Source organism: Lolium rigidum, chromosome 5, assembly GCF_022539505.1.
Source record: "Lolium rigidum isolate FL_2022 chromosome 5, APGP_CSIRO_Lrig_0.1, whole genome shotgun sequence".
NCBI classification, from domain to species: Eukaryota; Viridiplantae; Streptophyta; class Magnoliopsida; order Poales; family Poaceae; genus Lolium; species Lolium rigidum.
In genome coordinates, this window is record NC_061512.1 from 99268039 (window position 1) to 99287239 (window position 19201).

The 19201-nt window shown below is 43.0% G+C and overlaps 1 protein-coding gene across 1 annotated transcript; it reads right to left on the bottom strand.

Moving 5' to 3' along the window:
- Positions 1-13552: 13552 nt before the first annotated feature.
- On the bottom strand, positions 13553-15054 carry LOC124651765 (probable indole-3-pyruvate monooxygenase YUCCA11). The gene is made up of 4 exons (XM_047190803.1): positions 14443-15054; positions 14121-14339; positions 13914-14036; positions 13553-13735 (listed from the first exon to the last, which is right to left on the bottom strand). Exons 1-4 carry the CDS (start codon positions 15052-15054, stop codon positions 13553-13555), a joined length of 1137 nt encoding a protein of 378 aa, XP_047046759.1.
- Between the last annotated feature and the right edge of the window lie 4147 nt (positions 15055-19201).

Sequence of the window (19201 nt, forward strand, 5' to 3'; positions counted from 1 at the left end):
ACTAAGTTGTGTGACTTCACTAGCACAAATAATAATGATTTCCTATGCACACCTATTGCTCCACCTGCTACTACAGCAGAATTCTTTGAAATTAAACCTGCTTTACTTAATCTTGTTATGAGAGAGCAATTTTCTGGTGTTAGTTCTGATGATGCTGCTGCCCATCTCAATAATTTTGTTGAACTATGTGAAATGCAAAAATATAAAGATGTAGATAGTGATATTATAAAATTAAAATTGTTTCCTTTCTCATTAAGAGGAAGAGCTAAAGATTGGTTGCTATCTCTGCCTAAGAATAGTATTGATTCCTGGACTAAATGCAAGGATGCTTTTATTGGTAGATATTATCCCCCTGCTAAAATTATATCTTTGAGGAGTAGCATAATGAATTTTAAACAATTGGATAATGAACATGTTGCTCAAGCTTGGGAAAGAATGAAATCTTTGGTTAAAAATTGCCCAACCCATGGATCGACTACTTGGATGATCATCCAAACCTTCTATGCAGGACTAAATTTTTCTTCGCGGAATTTATTGGATTCAGCTGCTGGAGGTACCTTTATGTCCATCACTCTTGGTGAAGCAACAAAGCTTCTTGATAATATGATGGTTAATTACTCTGAATGGCACACGGAAAGAGCTCCACAAGGTAAGAAGGTAAATTCGTTGAAGAAACCTCTTCCTTGAGTGATAAGATTGATGCTATTATGTCTATGCTAGTGAATGGTAGGACTAATGTTGATCCTAATAATGTTCCGTTAGCTTCATTGGTTGCTCAAAATTCTAGGCCATATCCTGCTAATGGTAATTCTTATGGTAGATATGTTTCGCCTAATGAGGAAAAGATGTTAGAAATTGAAAGATCCACCAAGAGCTTTATGAAATCACAATATGAGAAAAATAAATTGTTTACTAAAACTATGAATGAGCAATCTACCTTGTTGAAGAATATAGGAAATCAACTTGAAAATTTGAATATGGAGATTTCTGGGTTGCAAACTAAACTTGCAAATGCTGAAGACCGAATCTCATACATGTCTGCGTCACAATCTTCTTTAATTAATAAAATGGCTTCTAAACCTGAGGATATTGAAAATAAAATTGTTACTACAGCAAATGCCATCCAAGTTAGAATTAATGAGAATATAAGATTAATGGCTGAACTGCGTGCTAGGTGGGATAGAGAAGAAAATGAAAAACTAGCTAAAGAGGAAAATGTATCTAAAGTTTGGACTATTACCACCACTAGCAATGCTAATGATTCACATGTTGCTGCACCTCCTACTATCAATGGTAAAATAATTGGTGTTGGCAATGCTTCTACTCCTAGTACAAAGCGCGCAAAATTACCTGAAACTGCTAAAACTGCTGAAACTGCTTGTGATAAAACTGCTGAAATTTTTTCCAACCTTGGGGATGATAATCCCATTGCTTTAGATTGTAATGATTTAGATTTTGATGATTGCCACATCTCTGAAGTTATAAAGTTCTTGCAAAAACTTGCTAAGAGTCCCAATGCTAGCGCTGTAAACTTGGCTTTCGCAAAACATATTACAAATGCTCTCATAAAAGCTAGAGAAGAGAAACTAAAACTTGAAACTTTTATTCCTAGAAAGCTAGAGGATGGTTGGGAGCCCGTCATTAAAATGAGAGTCAAAGATTTTGATTGTAATGCTTTATGTGATCTTGGTGCAAGTATTTCCGTTATGCCTAAAAAGTCTATGATATGCTTGACTTGCCACCATTGAAAAACTGTTATCTGGATGTTAATCTCGCTGATAATGCTAAAAAGAAACCTTTGGGGAAAGTTGATAATGTTCATATTATGGTTAACAATAACCTTGTCCCCGTTGATTTTGTTGTCTTGGATATTGAATGCAATGCATCTTGCCCCATTATATTGGGAAGACCTTTTCTTCGAACCGTTGGTGATACTATTGATATGAAGGAAGGTAATATTAAATATCAGTTTCCTCTCAAGAAAGGTATGGAACACTTCCCTAGAAAGAGAATGAAGTTACCCTATGATTCTATTATTAGAACAACTTATGATGTTGATGCTTCATCTCTCGATGTTACTTGAGTTACACTTTCTGCGCCTAGCTGAAAGGCGTTAAAGAAAAGCGCTTATGGGAGACAACCCATGTTTTTACTCCAGTATTTTTGTTTTATATTTGTGTCTTGGAAGTTGTTTACTACTGTAGCAACCTCTCCTTATCTTAGTTTTATGTTTTGTTGTGCCAAGTAAAGTCTTTGATGGTAAAGTAAGTACTAGATTTGGATTACTGCGCAGTTCCAGATTTCTTTGCTGTCACGAATCTGGGTCTACCTCCCTGTAGGTAGCTCAGAAAATTAAGCCAATTTACGTGCATGATCCTCAGATATGTACGCAACTTTCATTCAATTTGAGCATTTTCATTTGAGCAACTCTGGTGGCCTAATAAAATCCATCTTTACGGACTGTTCTGTTTTGACAGATTCTGCCTTTTATTTCGCATTGCCTCTTTCGCTATGTTGGATGAATTTCTTTGATCCATTAATGTCCAGTAGCTTTATGCAATGTCCAGAAGTGTTAAGAATGATTGTGTCACCTCTGAACATGTGAATTTTTATTATGCACTAACCCTCTAATGAGTTGTTTCGAGTTTGGTGTGGAGGAAGTTTTCAAGGATCAAGAGAGGAGTATGATGCAATATGATCAAGGAGAGTGAAAGCCCTAAGCTTGGGGATGCCCCGGTGGTTCACCCCTGCATATTCTAAGAAGACTCAAGCGTCTAAGCTTGGGGATGCCCAAGGCATCCCCTTCTTCATCGACAACATTATCAGGTTCCTCCCCCGAAACTATATTTTTATTCCGTCACATCTTATGCACTTTGCTTGGAGCGTCGGTTTGTTTTTGTATTTTGTTTTGTTTGAATAAAATGGATCCTAGCATTCACTTTATGGGAGAGAGACACGCTCCGCTGTAGCATATGGACAAATATGTCCTTAGGCTCTACTCATAGTATTCATGGCGAAGTTTCTTCTTCGTTAAATTGTTATATGGTTGGAATTGGAAAATGCTACATGTAGTAACTCTAAAATGTCTTGGATAATTTGATACTTGGCAATTGTTGTGCTCATGTTTAAGCTCTTGCATCATATACTTTGCACCCATTAATGAAGAAATACTTAGAGCTTGCTAATTTGGTTTGCATATTTGGTTTCTCTAGAGTCTAGATAATATCTAGTATTGAGTTTTGAACAACAAGGAAGACGGTGTAGAGTCTTATAATGTTTACAATATGTCTTTTATGTGAGTTTTGCTGCACCGTTCATCCTTGTGTTTGTTTCAAATAACCTTGCTAGCCTAAACCTTGTATCGAGAGGGAATACTTCTCATGCATCCAAAATACTTGAGCCAACCACTATGCCATTTGTGTCCACCATACCTACCTACTACATGGTATTTATCCGCCATTCCAAAGTAAATTGCTTGAGTGCTACCTTTAAAATTCCATCATTCACCTTTGCAATATATAGCTCATGGGACAAATAGCTTAAAAACTATTGTGGTATTGAATATGTACTTATGCACTTTATCTCTTATTAAGTTGCTTGTTGTGCGATAACCATGCTTCGGGGACGCCATCAACTATTCTTTGTTGAATATCATGTGAGTTGCTATGCATGTCCGTCTTATCTCGAAGTAAGAGAGATCTACCACCTTAATGGTTGGAGCATGCATATTGTTAGAGAAGAACATTGGGCCGCTAACTAAAGCCATGAATCATGGTGGAAGTTTCAGTTTTGGACATATATCCTCAATCTCATATGAGAATAATAATTGTTGCCACATGCTTATGCATTAAAGAGGAGTCCATTATCTGTTGTCCATGTTGTCCCGGTATGGATGTCTAAGTTGAGAATAATCAAAAGCGAGAAATCCAAAATGCGAGCTTTCTCCTTAGACCTTTGTACAGAGCGGCATGGAGGTACCCCATTGTGACACTTGGTTAAAACATGTGCATTGCAAAGATCCGGTAGTCCAAGCTAATTAGGACAAGGTGCGGGCACTATTAGTATACTATGCATGAGACTTGCAACTTGTAAGATATAACTTTCATAACTCATATGCTTTATTACTACCGTTGACAAAATTGTTTCATGTTTTCAAAATAAAAGCTCTAGCACAAATATAGCAATCGATGCTTTCCTCTTTGAAGGACCATTCTTTTACTTTTATGTTGAGTCAGTTCACCTATCTCTCTCCACCTCAAGAAGCAAACACTTGTGTGAACTATGCATTGATTCCTACAGATTTGCATATTGCACTTGTTATATTACTCTATGTTGACAATTATCCATGAGATATACATGTTATAAGTTGAAAGCAACCGCTGAAACTTAATCTTCCTTTGTGTTGCTTCAATGCCTTTACTTTGATTTATTGCTTTATGAGTTAACTATTATGCAAGACTTATTGATGCTTGTCTTGAAGTACTATTCATGAAAAGTCTTTGCTTTATGATTCACTTGTTTACTCATGTCATTACCATTGTTTTGATCGCTGCATTCACTACATATGTTTACAAATAGTATGATCAAGGTTATGATGGCATATCACTTCGGAAATTATCTTTGTTATCGTTTTACCCGCTCGGGACGAGCAGAACTAAGCTTGGGGATGCTTGATACGTCTCCGACGTATCGATAATTTCTTATGTTCTATGCCATATTATTGATGATACCTACATGTTTTATGCACACTTTATGTCATATTCGTGCATTTTCCGGAACTAACCTATTAACAAGATGCCGAAGTGCCGATTCTTTGTTTTCTGCTGTTTTTGGTTTCGAAATCCTAGTAACGAAATATTCTCGGAATTGGACGAAACAAAGACCCGGGGGCCTATTTCGCCACGAACCTTCCGGAAGACCGAAGAGCATACGAAGTGGGGCCACGAGGTGGCCAAACCACAAGGCGGCGCGGCCAAGGGGGCCCGCGCCGCCCTGTGGTGTGGGCCCCTCGTCAGCCCCCGACTCGCCCTTCCGCCTACTTAAAGCCTCCGTCGCGAAACCCACGATGCGAAAAACCACGATACGGAAAACCTTACCGAGACGCCGCCGCCGCCAATCCCATCTCGGGGGATTCCGGAGATCTCCTCCGGCACCCTGCCGGAGAGGGGATTCATCTCCCGGAGGACTCTACGCCGCCATGGTCGCCTCCGGAGTGATGAGTGAGTAGTTCACCCCTGGACTATGGGTCCATAGCAGTAGCTAGATGGTTGTCTTCTCCTCATTGTGCTTCATTGTTGGATCTTGTGAGCTGCCTAACATGATCAAGATCATCTATCTGTAATACTCTATGTTGTGTTTGTCGGGATCCGATGGATAGAGAATGCCATGTTATGTTAATTATCAAGTTATTACATATGTGTTGTTTATGATCTTGCATGCTCTCCGTTACTAGTAGAGGCTCGGCCAAGTTTTTGCTCTTAACTCCAAGAGGGAGTATTTATGCTCGATAGTGGGTTCATGCCCGCATTGACACCTGGGACAGTGACGAAAGTTCTAAGGTTGTGTTGTGTCGTTGCCACTAGGGATAAAACATTGGCGCTATGTCCGAGGATGTAGTTGTTGATTACATTACGCACCATACTTAATGCAATTGTCCGTTGCTTTGCAACTTAATACCGGAAGGGGTTCGGACGATAACTCGAAGGTGGACTTTTTAGGCATAGATGCGGTTGGATGGCGGTCTATGTACTTTGTCGTAATGCCCAATTAAATCTCACTATACTTATCATGACATGTATGTGCATTGTTATGCCCTCTCTATTTGTCAATTGCCCGACCGTAATTTGTTCACCCAACATGCTTTTATCTTATGGGAGAGACACCTCTAGTGAACTGTGGACCCCGGTCCATTCTTTTAATACCGAAATACAAATCTGCTGCAATACTTGTTTTACTCGTTTTCTCTCGCAAACAATCATCTTCCACACAATACGGTTAATCCTTTGTTACAGCAAGCCGGTGAGATTGACAACCTCACTGTTTCGTTGGGGCAAAGTACTTTGGTTGTGTTTGCAGGTTCCACGTTGGCGCCGGAATCCCTGGTGTTGCGCCGCACTACATCCCGCCGCCATCAACCTTCAACGTGCTTCTTGGCTCCTCCTGGTTCGATAAACCTTGGTTTCTTTCTGAGGGAAAACTTGCTGCTGTGCGTATCATACCTTCCTCTTGGGGTTGCCCAACGAACGTGTGAAATACACGCCATCAACTTACTTCCGGCATTCTTTGTAGAACGCACAGACTTTGAAGCCGCGGATTTGTTTACCTTAGCAAGCTGCTCAGCATTTTGTTCCTGAATCATGTCAAGCAACTCCCTAACACGATCCTGCTGTTTTGCTAAAGCATCTCCGGTAAGCGGTTCACACAGCTCTACTGCAGCCCTAGCAGCTTTTATGGTTTTATCCGGGCTACTGTACTTAGGTTTCTCTACAATGCTCAAAGATGCAGAGGTACTTTTTCCTGCAAGAACTTCCTTACGCAGATCCTGATCTAAATTGCGAGCTCTAAGCAGGTTTTCCGGTATCCTGGCAGCCTGAGCGCTAACAGAAGCAAAGCCATGGGAAGCGTTATACTCACGTAGGGTTAGGTTCAGCTCGCGCTGCGCCCGGATGATGTCTGCGCCTGCGGAGAGCAGCTTCTATTGTTGTGCCTCCAGCTCCGCCTGAGCCGCTGCCGGATCGATGTTCTGTGCGATGGGCGTCGCCAGCACGTTCATGGCCGCTTGGAGAGGACTCTCCGATGGCGCTGTAGATGCACCCGCAACCTCCTGGTTGCGCTCGGTCGGCGGCTTGGCCGTGCGCATGGACTTCGTTGGTCATGCGCCTTCTGCCGCAGCTCCCTTGCCGGCGTCAGCCGCGCCAACCACCAGCACTTCGACGCTGCCGGCGGCGTGGCCGCTGCGAAGCGCGGACCTTGGCAGGTCCAGAGCCACCAGCACCGGCGAGAGGCCCTGGCGCTCGGGGACGGTGCCGTAGTAGAAGCGGAAGCTCCCGAACTCGATGATGCGGCCGTTCTTGGGGAACTTACCTCCGTTGGCGAAGCAGCCCGTGTTGTCGTTGATGAAGTCCATGGCGAGGACGCGGTCGACGAGCGCGGTGACGACACGCTCGCCGGCGATGGTGAGGAGGCCCGCCCGAATATGAACTCCAGCAAGCGCAGCTGCCTGCCCCACTGTGGGCGCTAACTGTCGTCGTGGTGAACAGACAGATGCCATGGGATGGCTTAAGTTGGGGCCGAATGTGCGCTAGAGGATTTGGGGGAGGGTTTTGGTAAGGATGGGATGGATTCCGGATGCTTTCCTGACGAACTTGGCCTTGGCCAGAGGAAGAAGAAGAAGAACACAAGAACTATCTCAGCTAGGAATCTCTCTATTCCATAGAATTAGGTTACAAGCTCTCAGATACAAGGCAGGACTTCGTACATATCTCGTGCCCGCGTTAGGCTGTGCCCCCTCTCCTTATATAGGGGAGAGGGTGGCTTACAGGGGAAGAAATCCTAGGAAACCCTAATGGCATCTTTGACTAGACAAACTACTTTACAGAGCCTCTTTGGCCCGGATGACACCAGTATGTCTTTAATCAGGAGCGGTGACATCCTCCGGTACCTTTTACGTCATCATCTGCTTTGGCCCCAGAGCTTCGATTAAAGCTGAAGCGCTTCACTCATCTTTGTCCTCTAGCTCCTCAGAGAATCTTTGACCAGTCTTGCCGACGTGCTACAGTATAGCCTGTACTGGTAATCCGGTACCTTCTTAGCTCATTCCGGTATACCCCTCCTGGGATACCGGTATAGATTCACTTAGCCAAAAGCTTAGCTTCTCAGCCCGGAATAACCTTTAAACCGGTATCTTGATAGCATAAACCATCCGGTTTGGCATGCCTTTGGCATACCGGGGGTCATCCCCCCAACAAAGTGTTTACTCCCACCCAAGCCCTTATTGACGCAATGGCCCAAGCTCAAGAGGGGAAGATCAAGTTCAACAGAGAGAACGACGCGCTGACATTAGCCCTCGGGAATCCTGAACACCCAGGACGTGTACGAGGCAAAGGCGCCATTCCGTGGAAAGTTGGGTTTCCCCAGGACAATGACCCGTACAGTTACAAAAGCCGTAAGAGAAAGACAGAACGGGATGCAGATCGTATGGGGAGGATGGAAGTGGAACTATTTGAGGTGAAGCAGATGGTGTAGGAACTTGTAAAAGAGAAACAATCGGAAGGGCCGCATGAAGATCATGCAGCGGATGTCGGAAGCCAGCAGCGGAGAATCAGCGTGGCTTCCACGGAGGTCCCGGCTGGTGCTAATGCACCCTTCGCCTCGGCTGGTGCTAATGCACCGACGATCGAGATTCGTGCACCGGAGCCTCACTACCCCGTGGATGATGTAAAGGAGATGAAAGAATGTGAGCTGCATTATCCAATGGGGAACATTTCCATGAAGGTAGCGATCGGCAGCGCTTTACCTTGTACACCTGGAGCACTCCACCACAACAACCCCATTGCAGATGGCTATGCTCGTGTCACGGTGGAAGACATAGTCCAAAGGTGCGAGGACCTGGAGATTGACTATGCTACTCCCGAAGGGGATGTGAAACTTCGAGATGTCAAGCGCCAGTTCATTTTATGGAAAAATAAGTACATCAAGTTTCCAGGCGAGGTGCCAAGGCCAACAAGTCCACCCCCCTCCGGTGGTGGTGGTTCACCTACACCTCCTTCATGTCAGCCGACGCCGCCCCCCAATCCACCTCCGGCGGGTAAGCAGCCGCCGCCCCCCAATCCACCTCCGGCGAAGAAGCAGAAGCAGGCGGACAGCAAGGCAACCCCCTCCTGGACTATTAACCCGGAGCCTTATGTACCTAAGACCACAAAGGTACCAATGCCATCACTGAAGCCTCTCCTCCCGAGACCTTGGGAACTTAGTGTCGAGGAAACCAACGTGGCCGCGGCTGCTCACCATGAGAAATGGAAGGCGAATATCAAGGCGAAAAAAGAGCCTGAGCCCAAGCCAGTATTTACTGAGAAGCAAAAGAAGTGGGCTACGGATTTTTTTGATGACACTGTCCCAAATCTCGCTGCAAGACGACTATGGACGTGAATTTCGTAGGCAAATAGCAATATTGGAGAAGAAAGCCTCGGAGGAGAAGAAAGCCTTGGAGGAGAAGAAGAAGAAAGAATTGGAGGAGAAGAAAGAAGCAAGTACAAAATGCGGGAAACAAGTTTCCCAGCTCGGGGAACAGAGAAAACAATCGATCCTCCCGCTCATAGTGGAAGCCGGTCCTTCCCATACGACGGCGTCCTTCAGAGCCGATATGTATAAGGACATGGAACTATTGGACCCCGCTATCATAGCAGCTACTGGAGCACAGGGAATGACTGTAACGGCGGCCAAAGAAAGAGCGGCCGAGTGTCGTGGTATCGTCACGGCATATGCCATAGAATGGCTAAAGAGAGGTGGTTCCTGCAATGGTCTATGGCGGTATCCCGATGCGGGTATGAGCACGAGCGACACGGCGACGTACCCATGTTCGGGGCCCTCGTATGGAGGTAACACCCCTACTCCTGCTCTAGAGTGTATAAGAGATATCACAGTACAATGGTGCTCCTTGAGACGTATCTGGCTGCGAGGGGAGGCTAGAGGTAGACGAAGGTCTCTCTCCCCGAGCGGTTCTAAGTGTGATAATGAGAAGTGATCGATCCTCCCCCACGCAGGAGGGGTGGCTCAGCTTATATAGACGCTGACAGTTTACAAAGAAGTTCCTATGACCTACTAGCTGGCTCCGCCGGCTCCGGCTTTATCACTCCTTCCCAAGGTGCTGGCGTCAGCGTCCGTTGAGGCCTGTCCGTCCTTCCTGCCGATGTCATCGGTGACATGACGTGCCAGGCGACGTGGGAGAGGTGTCTCTGTCGGCACCGGTAGCCTGTAGCGTACGACGTAGCCTAGGCCATGATGGACGGTCCGACGTGGGGCACTGTTGCTCCACAGTGCCCCATGCTTTACGGGAGGTGAGATCGATCAGCATGGACTTCTGCACCCGGATTACCTTTCCGGTTCCTTCTCCTGCAAGGCTCACTAGCCTCGAGCCGATCAGGGGAGAGACAAACCAAACCGGACATGGCACGTAGAAGCCGGTCCAGCCACAGCGCAGACGGACGTGGCTAGACCAGCATAGACCTGGAGTTAGCCGGCTCGCAAGGCAGCCGGCCACGGCTCCAGCCGGCTGCTTCTCAGCCGGCCTTTGCTGCGGGCCAGCCGGCCTCGAGCCAACTCTTCCCAGTCCTTTTCCATACCCGGGGTCTTCCCCCCGACACCGAGTTCGATATGACTCTTCCTGCATTGTTAGGCCTTGAGGATGCGCCAATAAGTGAGGTAGCATTTACATATGTGCAGAATAGGCCTCTCGTCGAGCCTGTGCAGGAAGCGAGTCTACCAACACATATGCGAAGTCTGCTACGCTGGTACAAGGATTTCATAAAAAATAAGGCCGGCAAAGAATATATTTATGCGGAAGTTAGAGAGGAGCATCACTTCAAACAGTACCATGTACAAGTTCATACGAGTGAATTGTTCCAGTTGTTCAATCTGCGCGAGCTCAACAAATCTATCCTGATGAGTTGCTACGTTCTGTAAGTGATTTATTTCTTCTGTACGCTATCTGCACTATACTGTCCTAACTATATTCTTGTGTACGCTATTATGCAGAATGAAGCTTGGGAAATGCAAAAGAAAGAACATCCTTGATGTTGGATTCATTGACCCACGTATCCATTAATGTGTTAGAAATATACCCCAAGATGTGGAGAAAGACTTGTATCGGTTTCTTACAAAGCAGGAACTCAAAAGTCAAATTCTATTTCCTTACCATTTTGGGTGAGTGTTTCTGTCTTGTGCATATTCTCTTTTGTTTACTCCATGCATGTTATGTCTAATCGATGACTTATGCATGACTGTGCGTGTAACGTGTCCACAGGTTCCACTGGATTCTGCTAATAATTGAATTTAACAACTCCAGAGTTCTCGTCATGGACTCTCTGAATATGGACCCAAAGCATTGGCCCGGTCTGCAAAAGTAATTATTTTCAATCATTTGCGCACTATATCGGCCTCTTTTGTTCATTTCCTTATATCAAGTAACTAATAACTCCCTTGTTCATTTAATTTATTTGCCCTGTAGGGTTTGAAAACGGTTCATAAATGACATAACGGTGAATTCAAAGATGAGCTAAGATTTACAAGGATAGCTAATGTGGATATTCGGCCACCGGGGACCAATCTATGTGGATACTATGTGTGTGAGTTCATCCGGCGATACACCTCTGAGCGGAGGGCTGAGGATATCAACATGTGGAGGAATGACTTGCGGAAGAAGCTTAATCCAGAAGCTCGCTTCCGACCAATTCAAGAGGAATTGGCAGAATTTTTGATTCGGGAAGTCCTCAGTCCTAAAGGAGAACACTATTACGAGAACGAAGAACTTCTAATTTGATAAATTGTATATGAAAACTTGTTTGAAGTTGTTCTTGTATATGGTCACCCGAGACTGAATATTATATATTCCTCTTGAATTGTTCTTGTTTGAAATTTCAAACTTGTTCGAAATTGTATATTCATATGCATCAACGTGTAACGTGTATATAGTAGCGTAGAATATATGTACTGAAACTTCTTTAAAATTAAAATAAAACGCAAAATAAAATATAAAAAAATAAAACACAACAAAAATAAAACAGATTTAGGGGGGTAAAAACCCTAAACCTGCGGAGACCTTTAGTTCCGGTTGGTCTGGCCACCGCGACTAAAAGTCCTCCGCCCCGACGAGCGTCTGCCGCCCACGTGGATATGCCTTTTGTTGCGGTTCGTAAGCAACCGCAACTAAGGGGGGAAGGGGGGCCTTTAGTCTCGCATAATTAGTCCCGGTTGCGCAACCGAAACTAAAGCCACCAACCGAGACTAAAGCCCGTTACCAACCGGGACTAAAGCCCTTGTTTCTACCAGTGAAGGAACGTCTGATAATTTAGAAACTGACGATTTTGTCATGTACGTCCATATCCAATATACTTTGCCGAAAGACATTGCTAGCCTGTGACATAGATATTGGTTTCGTCACATGCTTTTGAAGAAACTTGTACAACTGGAAGTGTTTTCTTCAAAGGAAAGAAGATTAATCCAGCTAAGCATACATGTCTGCATACACAGGGCCATCAGCATCCGACTTGAAATTTTGTTCCTGAATTTGCGGTCACTTTAGAAACTGATTATGTGCTTATGTACATCCATATACTTTTTTTTGCATGGTACATCCATATACTCTGGCAAGAGACTTTATCGTGGCAAATGCGTCTAGATATGTACATATATATGTAAAGCTACTTTCTGAAGCTTGTTTAATTTAGATGGGGTTTCTTCAAAGGATATAGAACTAATCCACCCAACTTACATGGTATCTAGAAGCAGCCATGGCGTCTGATATATTTTTTAAATACGTTGTTGTTTCGAATCTGATGGTCATACGCACCCAATATATACTTGGCAAAAACAATATAGTTCTGATGTACGCCGGAATTAAATATGATATGACTAGTATTAACTGTAAAGGTAGAAGTCATGATGTAGGTTGCTATAAATTCCTTTGAGCATTAACTAGCTTGATGAAGCAAAATAAATCTCCATTGGAATATAAATCTACATATACAATTAAAACCCACAAAGAAAATGATACTCCCAATCTTTCCAGCTCCAGCATGATTGAGTTCTTGCTTCTTTCTTATAAAAGATTGTCTCTATAGGATACATAGTTTTTTTTCGTTTGTATGTTTAGCATGTAAGTCGTATGAGACATGGAGTGCAAGGTGTATGAGAGATAGTTTTATGAACCAAACATTTGGTTTAAGTTTTATAGAAAAAAAAAAACATAAACAATCTAAGATGACCTCATGTTATTGCGACTCGTAGTCATAAGATGTTGGATCGTAGTATTTGAATTTCGCACCATTTGTGGTAAGTCTTTAATTTCAGGGTAATGTGCCAACTTAGTAATGTGCCAACTTAGTAATTAATATATGTGCATTTCATAAATGGCGTACACTATCGCTGCTTCTTGCTCTTTAGATATGTTGAGAGACTATTTGTAAATACAATACAATAAGGTATTTGAGCATAATCTGCTCTTATGAGCTACTAGTAAAATCATATGTTGTGCCGGTGGAAGATCTTCGTAGATCAATGATCTTCGGAATCATACCAACATTATTTTAATCTGTTGCTACAACCATAAACCTAGGATTATTTTAAAGATTACTCCACTACATATGAATTATTTAGTGGTAAAATAAAAGCATAACACAATAATTATTACACAACACTATAACAACAACCTTTAACAACATTCAACCACACCAACACCGAAAGAGACTTACCAAACCAAGCTATTATGATGCTATCCTAGAACACTTTTTTAAGGAAAAATGATCTAGGAAACTCGGATGAAAATTATTTGGATAAGCTAATTAAACAGTATCATTTCTATGTTGGCTTGGATGTCGCTAGCAACGATCTTGGCATCATGCGCAATACCAGCCAATCCTCTTCTTGCAAATCCAACACAGTAGAGTCCATTTGCACCTTTCCAATGGTTGGGGAAGTCATTCTTGGGCATGCCATCACTATTTAGCATAGTCACGTCTTTCTACATTTATTAATAAAAACCAGTAATTAGTTTGGGAAAAGATGGTACCAAGTTTCTAGTAAAGATTATGAGAACATTCCTCATTAAATTCTATACCATGATAGAATTTGAATTACAATACTCTAATATAAAAACAAACTATTTTCGCTGGTTATTTTGTAGTACGAATGATATGTACCTTAAGCCACATATTTGTGGTGCTTCTGTAGCCTGTTGCGAATATAATAGTATCGTAGTATCTTTCATTCCCATCTTCGAACTCTATGAGATTTCCTCGGATGCGATGTACTGGCCCAAAGACCTACCATATAAATATTTATCAATGGTATGGCCTTCCTTATCTAGTATGTTTATAGTAGTATTTAGAACAAATGTGTCTTCTCACCTTGATATCACCTTTCTTTATTAGCGTGGTGGTGCCAGCATCTATGATAGCAGACCGACCGGTTTTTGCTTTTAGAACGAGTGGACCCATATTAGGCCTCACAATTCCGTACCTTGATAGATCACCAAATAATATATGTGCAAAGAGCACGAGAATAAAATCTACTAGTCTCAATGAAATGCGCCACCGTGCTAGAATCATCCCCAAGTGGATCAGCTCCTTTGTCATAACATGAAACTGCACAATAAACTGGGTAAGAATAGGTGCGATATTGAAAAATATCTGAAAAATAAACATAAAATCTATGAAATTGGGCACATACTGGACTACGGATGACGATGGAGGTGTTGGCTCCGTAGACTGCAAGGTCACGGGCTATCTCAAAACCGGAGTTTCCACATCCAACAACAAGCACACTTTTCCCAACATAATCACTTCCAGACTTGTAACTTGATGAGTGGATGGCTTCACCTTGAAAGCTTTGTAGACCATCAATATTTGGAATGATACCCGCACTGTTTTCACCTGTTGCTACAACCACGAACTTGGATGCATAATCCAGGATCGTGCCATTGACTATATCTCTTGCCATGATATTCCAACAATTACTCTTCTCATCATACATGCATGACTCAACCAAAGTGTTGAACTTGGGGGAAATATGGAATTTCTCAACATAGTCATCCATATACCTTAGAAATTGATCCTTGGGAACGTAGGTCGGTGAATCATTGGGGTATGGCATGTGGGGTAGCTCGCAGAACTCCTTGGCAAGGTGGAGCTTGAGGCAATTATATGTGTGTTTGCGCCACAACGACGCAATACAATCTTCGCGCTCAACAATGACATATGGGATGGAGAGTTTGCTAAGACAAGCTGCCGTGGCAAGACCGGATGGACCAGCTCCAACGATGCAGACTTGAACTTTCTCCATCGAATTTTTTTAGAGGAGGTGTAAAATGAATGTCTGATGTTACTTTGTGGAAATTTCCCTTGGTTGATATGTATTTGGGTTGCACCTATGGATATTTATATATGCAGTCGTAGCGGTTACTATGTAAGCTACTTTTGGTGATTTGTTTATTTGCTCTTTTTATGGCTTGTTTCTTTCCCCTTTCGGTGGTTTGTTTCTTTCTTATATTGTAACTCCTTTATTTCTTTCTAGGTATGGTATTTTTCTTGTCATGTGAATAATTTGCTCCTTCTCATACACATGACCATAAACACAAATTACTGATATAGTAAGTGCTTCAAAACAAAATATTGTTTCCATAAATAAGATTTGAAAAAACCATCAACTTAAAAATGGTTCTTAAACTAATGACTATGGAACTTTAAGAATAAAGACATAATTGAATTGTGACTAAATAAAATTACTTTAATTTCACTCAAGGATTAAAAATAAATAATTTCATAGAAAGAAGAATTTCAGCTAGCTGTTTCTATACTAGTATATATAATAGAAAAACCCTGACTTCATTGCCATCTTTACAAGGTACTATCGCATTAAATGGTTGTAACTGAGACATTATCTTCCGCTTTGGAATATGATATAAATGTAGACCTATCTAAGAAACATACGTATAATAGCTATCCAATGGAGGAGAATTATCTCCTCATTTTGCACGTTCCAGAAAGCCTAGAAAGTACTTCAATTTAGAAACTGATGTTTTAATTGTAAGTTGGTGAATACAGGTTGTAAAGTATGAAACTGAACCTGTAAATGGGCTATCTATTAATTGGTGCCAACTTTTTGTTTGTACATTAGTGTGACAATATTTGGTAATTTGCTAGATCTCAGAAGTCTTTTATTGGTATGCACAAATGTACGATTCTCCATAAACCTTGCACCTAACACAAACTGGGTCTTATTGTTCATATGTTTGTGTGGATGTCTGTGAATACGTAAATTTTATTGATAAGGACAAACAACATCATCATTAAAATGTTTTATCATCCCTGTCCAACTTGTTTCCTCAGCGCCAAGGTTGAACTTTCTCATGGAAGTGAATTTCATTTGTTATTCTTTTACAAGAACTATTGTGGTCCCAGAACTCACCACTTTCATTTCAAGAAACAATATGGCTACCTCCCCCTTTTGTTAGTCTTTCAACCCAACGTGCTTTATTGTGTCATGCCTTTGTGCAAATGTTACTACTAATCACTATATACTCTATTAAAAGTTGAGTTTATTTAGTTTTGCAGCAAACTTATTTGCGTGTGTAGATTTTGTATCCCAAAACCAACTTGGCAACCGACAATTGTTTACTATGTGCAAACAATACAGTTTATTGTAGTAGTAATATAGAAACATAAAAATGTGTTTTAGAAACATGTAGATATTGAGATCATATTTTCAATTTTTAAAAATAAACAAAACCACTAGATCTTAATGTTTACCTCGACAATGGATCCACGTCAATATTCATGTTCCGTCCATCATAGCACAGTTATGTGATGCAATGGTGTTGATTTCGAATAGGTAGGTTCAAGATAACTACGACACCAACCTTCGACTATGGATAGCTATCTGAGTGATTGGCTTTCAACCACATGAGAAAAGTCGGGGCGGTGGGAAGTGGATGCTGGGGGATCCATCGGCTAGGAACTTATGGAGACATGTAAGGAGATGCGAGATATTAGCGAAGCGAAGTTTGGTAGCCATCATGAGAGAGGGGAAAGGAGAGAGGCAGGGTTGGTGGCACACGGTTTTCTAGGGGCTATTTGCGGCCCGCGGGATAGGTAGAGGAGGATAGAGGTTGTCTATTGGAGTGGATTATATAGGCTAAGAGGTAACATAGTTCACATTTAGATAGATATATCGGTTCCGTTAGGACAAAAAAAAGTGGTACAATGAAATTAATATCAATATTAATGCACACGAAACCTACTATTTTATGTTACCAACATATAGAATAAACTAGTTAATACGCATATAAAATTGAAAGTAATCATCATACTTATCCATGAAAAGCTTATTATTTTTTTGATAATATTTATTTGTGAATGTAGGTCTATGGGAGTTTAGTATTTTAAATTTTGAGATAATATTTAGAAGTTTCAAACATACTAGGGAAAAACTCCCACATTTTTGTTGGTCCATATTGAAGCAGGAAGATCAATACAAAACTTTTCCCTCTTGCTGTGGTGAGATGCCACCGAGAATCCGTCTCAGATGAGAGGACACGGTTCTTACCGCTAGACCCTCCGGTGCGAAATTCGATGGCCCATCACTTCGGGTAGTGCAGTCCTCGTACTCATCATAGACTGCTACTCGTTGTCCTTATCGGTGAATACACGAACTCCGGCGAGCTCGCTTCGCGGCCGACTTCCTTTCCTTCTCCAACTATGATATGCTGCCATGCATCGTAGGTGAGGTGCCTCTGCCGGTTCACACACATACAAGTAGTAACGGCGACTTAGAGGTGTAGTAGCCTCTTTTCCGCAGTTGGGGACGAGGGAGATGGTGTCGAACGTGAGCTCGAACGGCTGCAGCTCGGTGGCCCACTCCGCTACTCACCTCGTCGTGTAGGGGTTGCGCAGCACGGTCTCCAGTGGGTACTTGGTGACGACCCTGATCGGATGTGCCTGGAAGTAAGGTCGAAGCTTCTGTGACGCTATGAGGATCGTGTAGAGGAGCTTCTACTGATGGGTATACCGCTCGCGAGCATCACGCAACACCGTGCTGACGAAGTAGACCAGGTGATGCACGAACCGGGAGGCCGAGGTTTCCTCCGGGGTAGGCTCGAGAGCCTCCGCGAGGGTCGGATACCCAGTAGGTCCATTGAGGCCATCCGGCGGGGCTGTCTCGGCGCGGTCACTCTGCGACACTTCCAGCACACTGTCAGAAGATGTACCTTCCTTGGAGAGGTCATGGGTCTTGGGCCTGGATGCCTTCTTCTTGAGGGGTGGCCCTTCCCGTTCCGCTGATAAGTACAGAGCACACCGTTTAGGAATCCCAAGAGGAAGGTATGATGAGCACAATAGCAAGTTTTTCCTCAGTAAGAAACCAAAGTTTAACCGACCAGTAGTAGAAAGAAATCACTTCTGAAGGTGTTGCTAGCTGAATTTTGGTAGGACGCACTACCGGCATCAGCAACAACATGGAACCTGCACACAACACAACCAAAATACTTTGCCCCAACTTACAGTGACGTTGTCAATCTCACCGGTTTTGCTGAAAACAAAGAATTAACCGTATAGTGTGGAAAGAGATTTATTTGGGCATTACAACATAATACATAGACCGTAATCCAACTGCGTCTATAACTAATAATCCACCTTCCGGTTAGCGTCCGCACCCCTTTCAGTATTAAGTTGCAAGCAACAGATTATCGCATTAAGCAATGTGTGTAAAGTAAACAATAGAATTATCCTTAGACAAAGCATTGTTTTTTTCTCCCTAGTAGCAACAACACATCTACAATTTTAGAAGTTATTGTCACTCTTCCAGATTACTAGAGGCATGAACCCACTATCGAGCATAAATACTCCCTCTTGGAGTTACAAGCATATACTTGGCCAGAGCATCTACTAGCAATAGAGAGCATGCAATATCGCAAATAACATATAACAAGTATATAATCAATCTGAACCATCGTATTCAATATTCATCGGATCCCAGTAAACACAACATGTAGCATTAAATAAAGATGATCTTGATCATGATCGGCAGCTCACAAGATCTAAACATGAAGCATAAATTGGAGAAGACAACCATCTAGCTACTGGTATGGACCCGTAGTCCAGAGATAAACTACTCACGCATCACTTTGGAGGGGGGTATGTCGATATAGAGGCATCCGGTGATGATCTCCCTCTCCGACAGGATGCCGGGAAGAGCTTCAGAACCCTCCCGAGCTAGGGTCGGTGATGGCGGCCGCGACGGAACTTTTCGTGGATGGAGGCTCGGGTATTTAGGTTTTTCCCGAACAGGTGAATAAATAGGTGGAAGGGCGAGGTTACTGGGTGCCCGAGGGGGCCACACCACCCCTAGGCGCGGCCAAGGCCTGGGCCACGCCTAGGCATGGCGCGGCCGCCTCCTGGCGCCTCTTCGTCTCTCCTCCGCACTCCGTCATCGT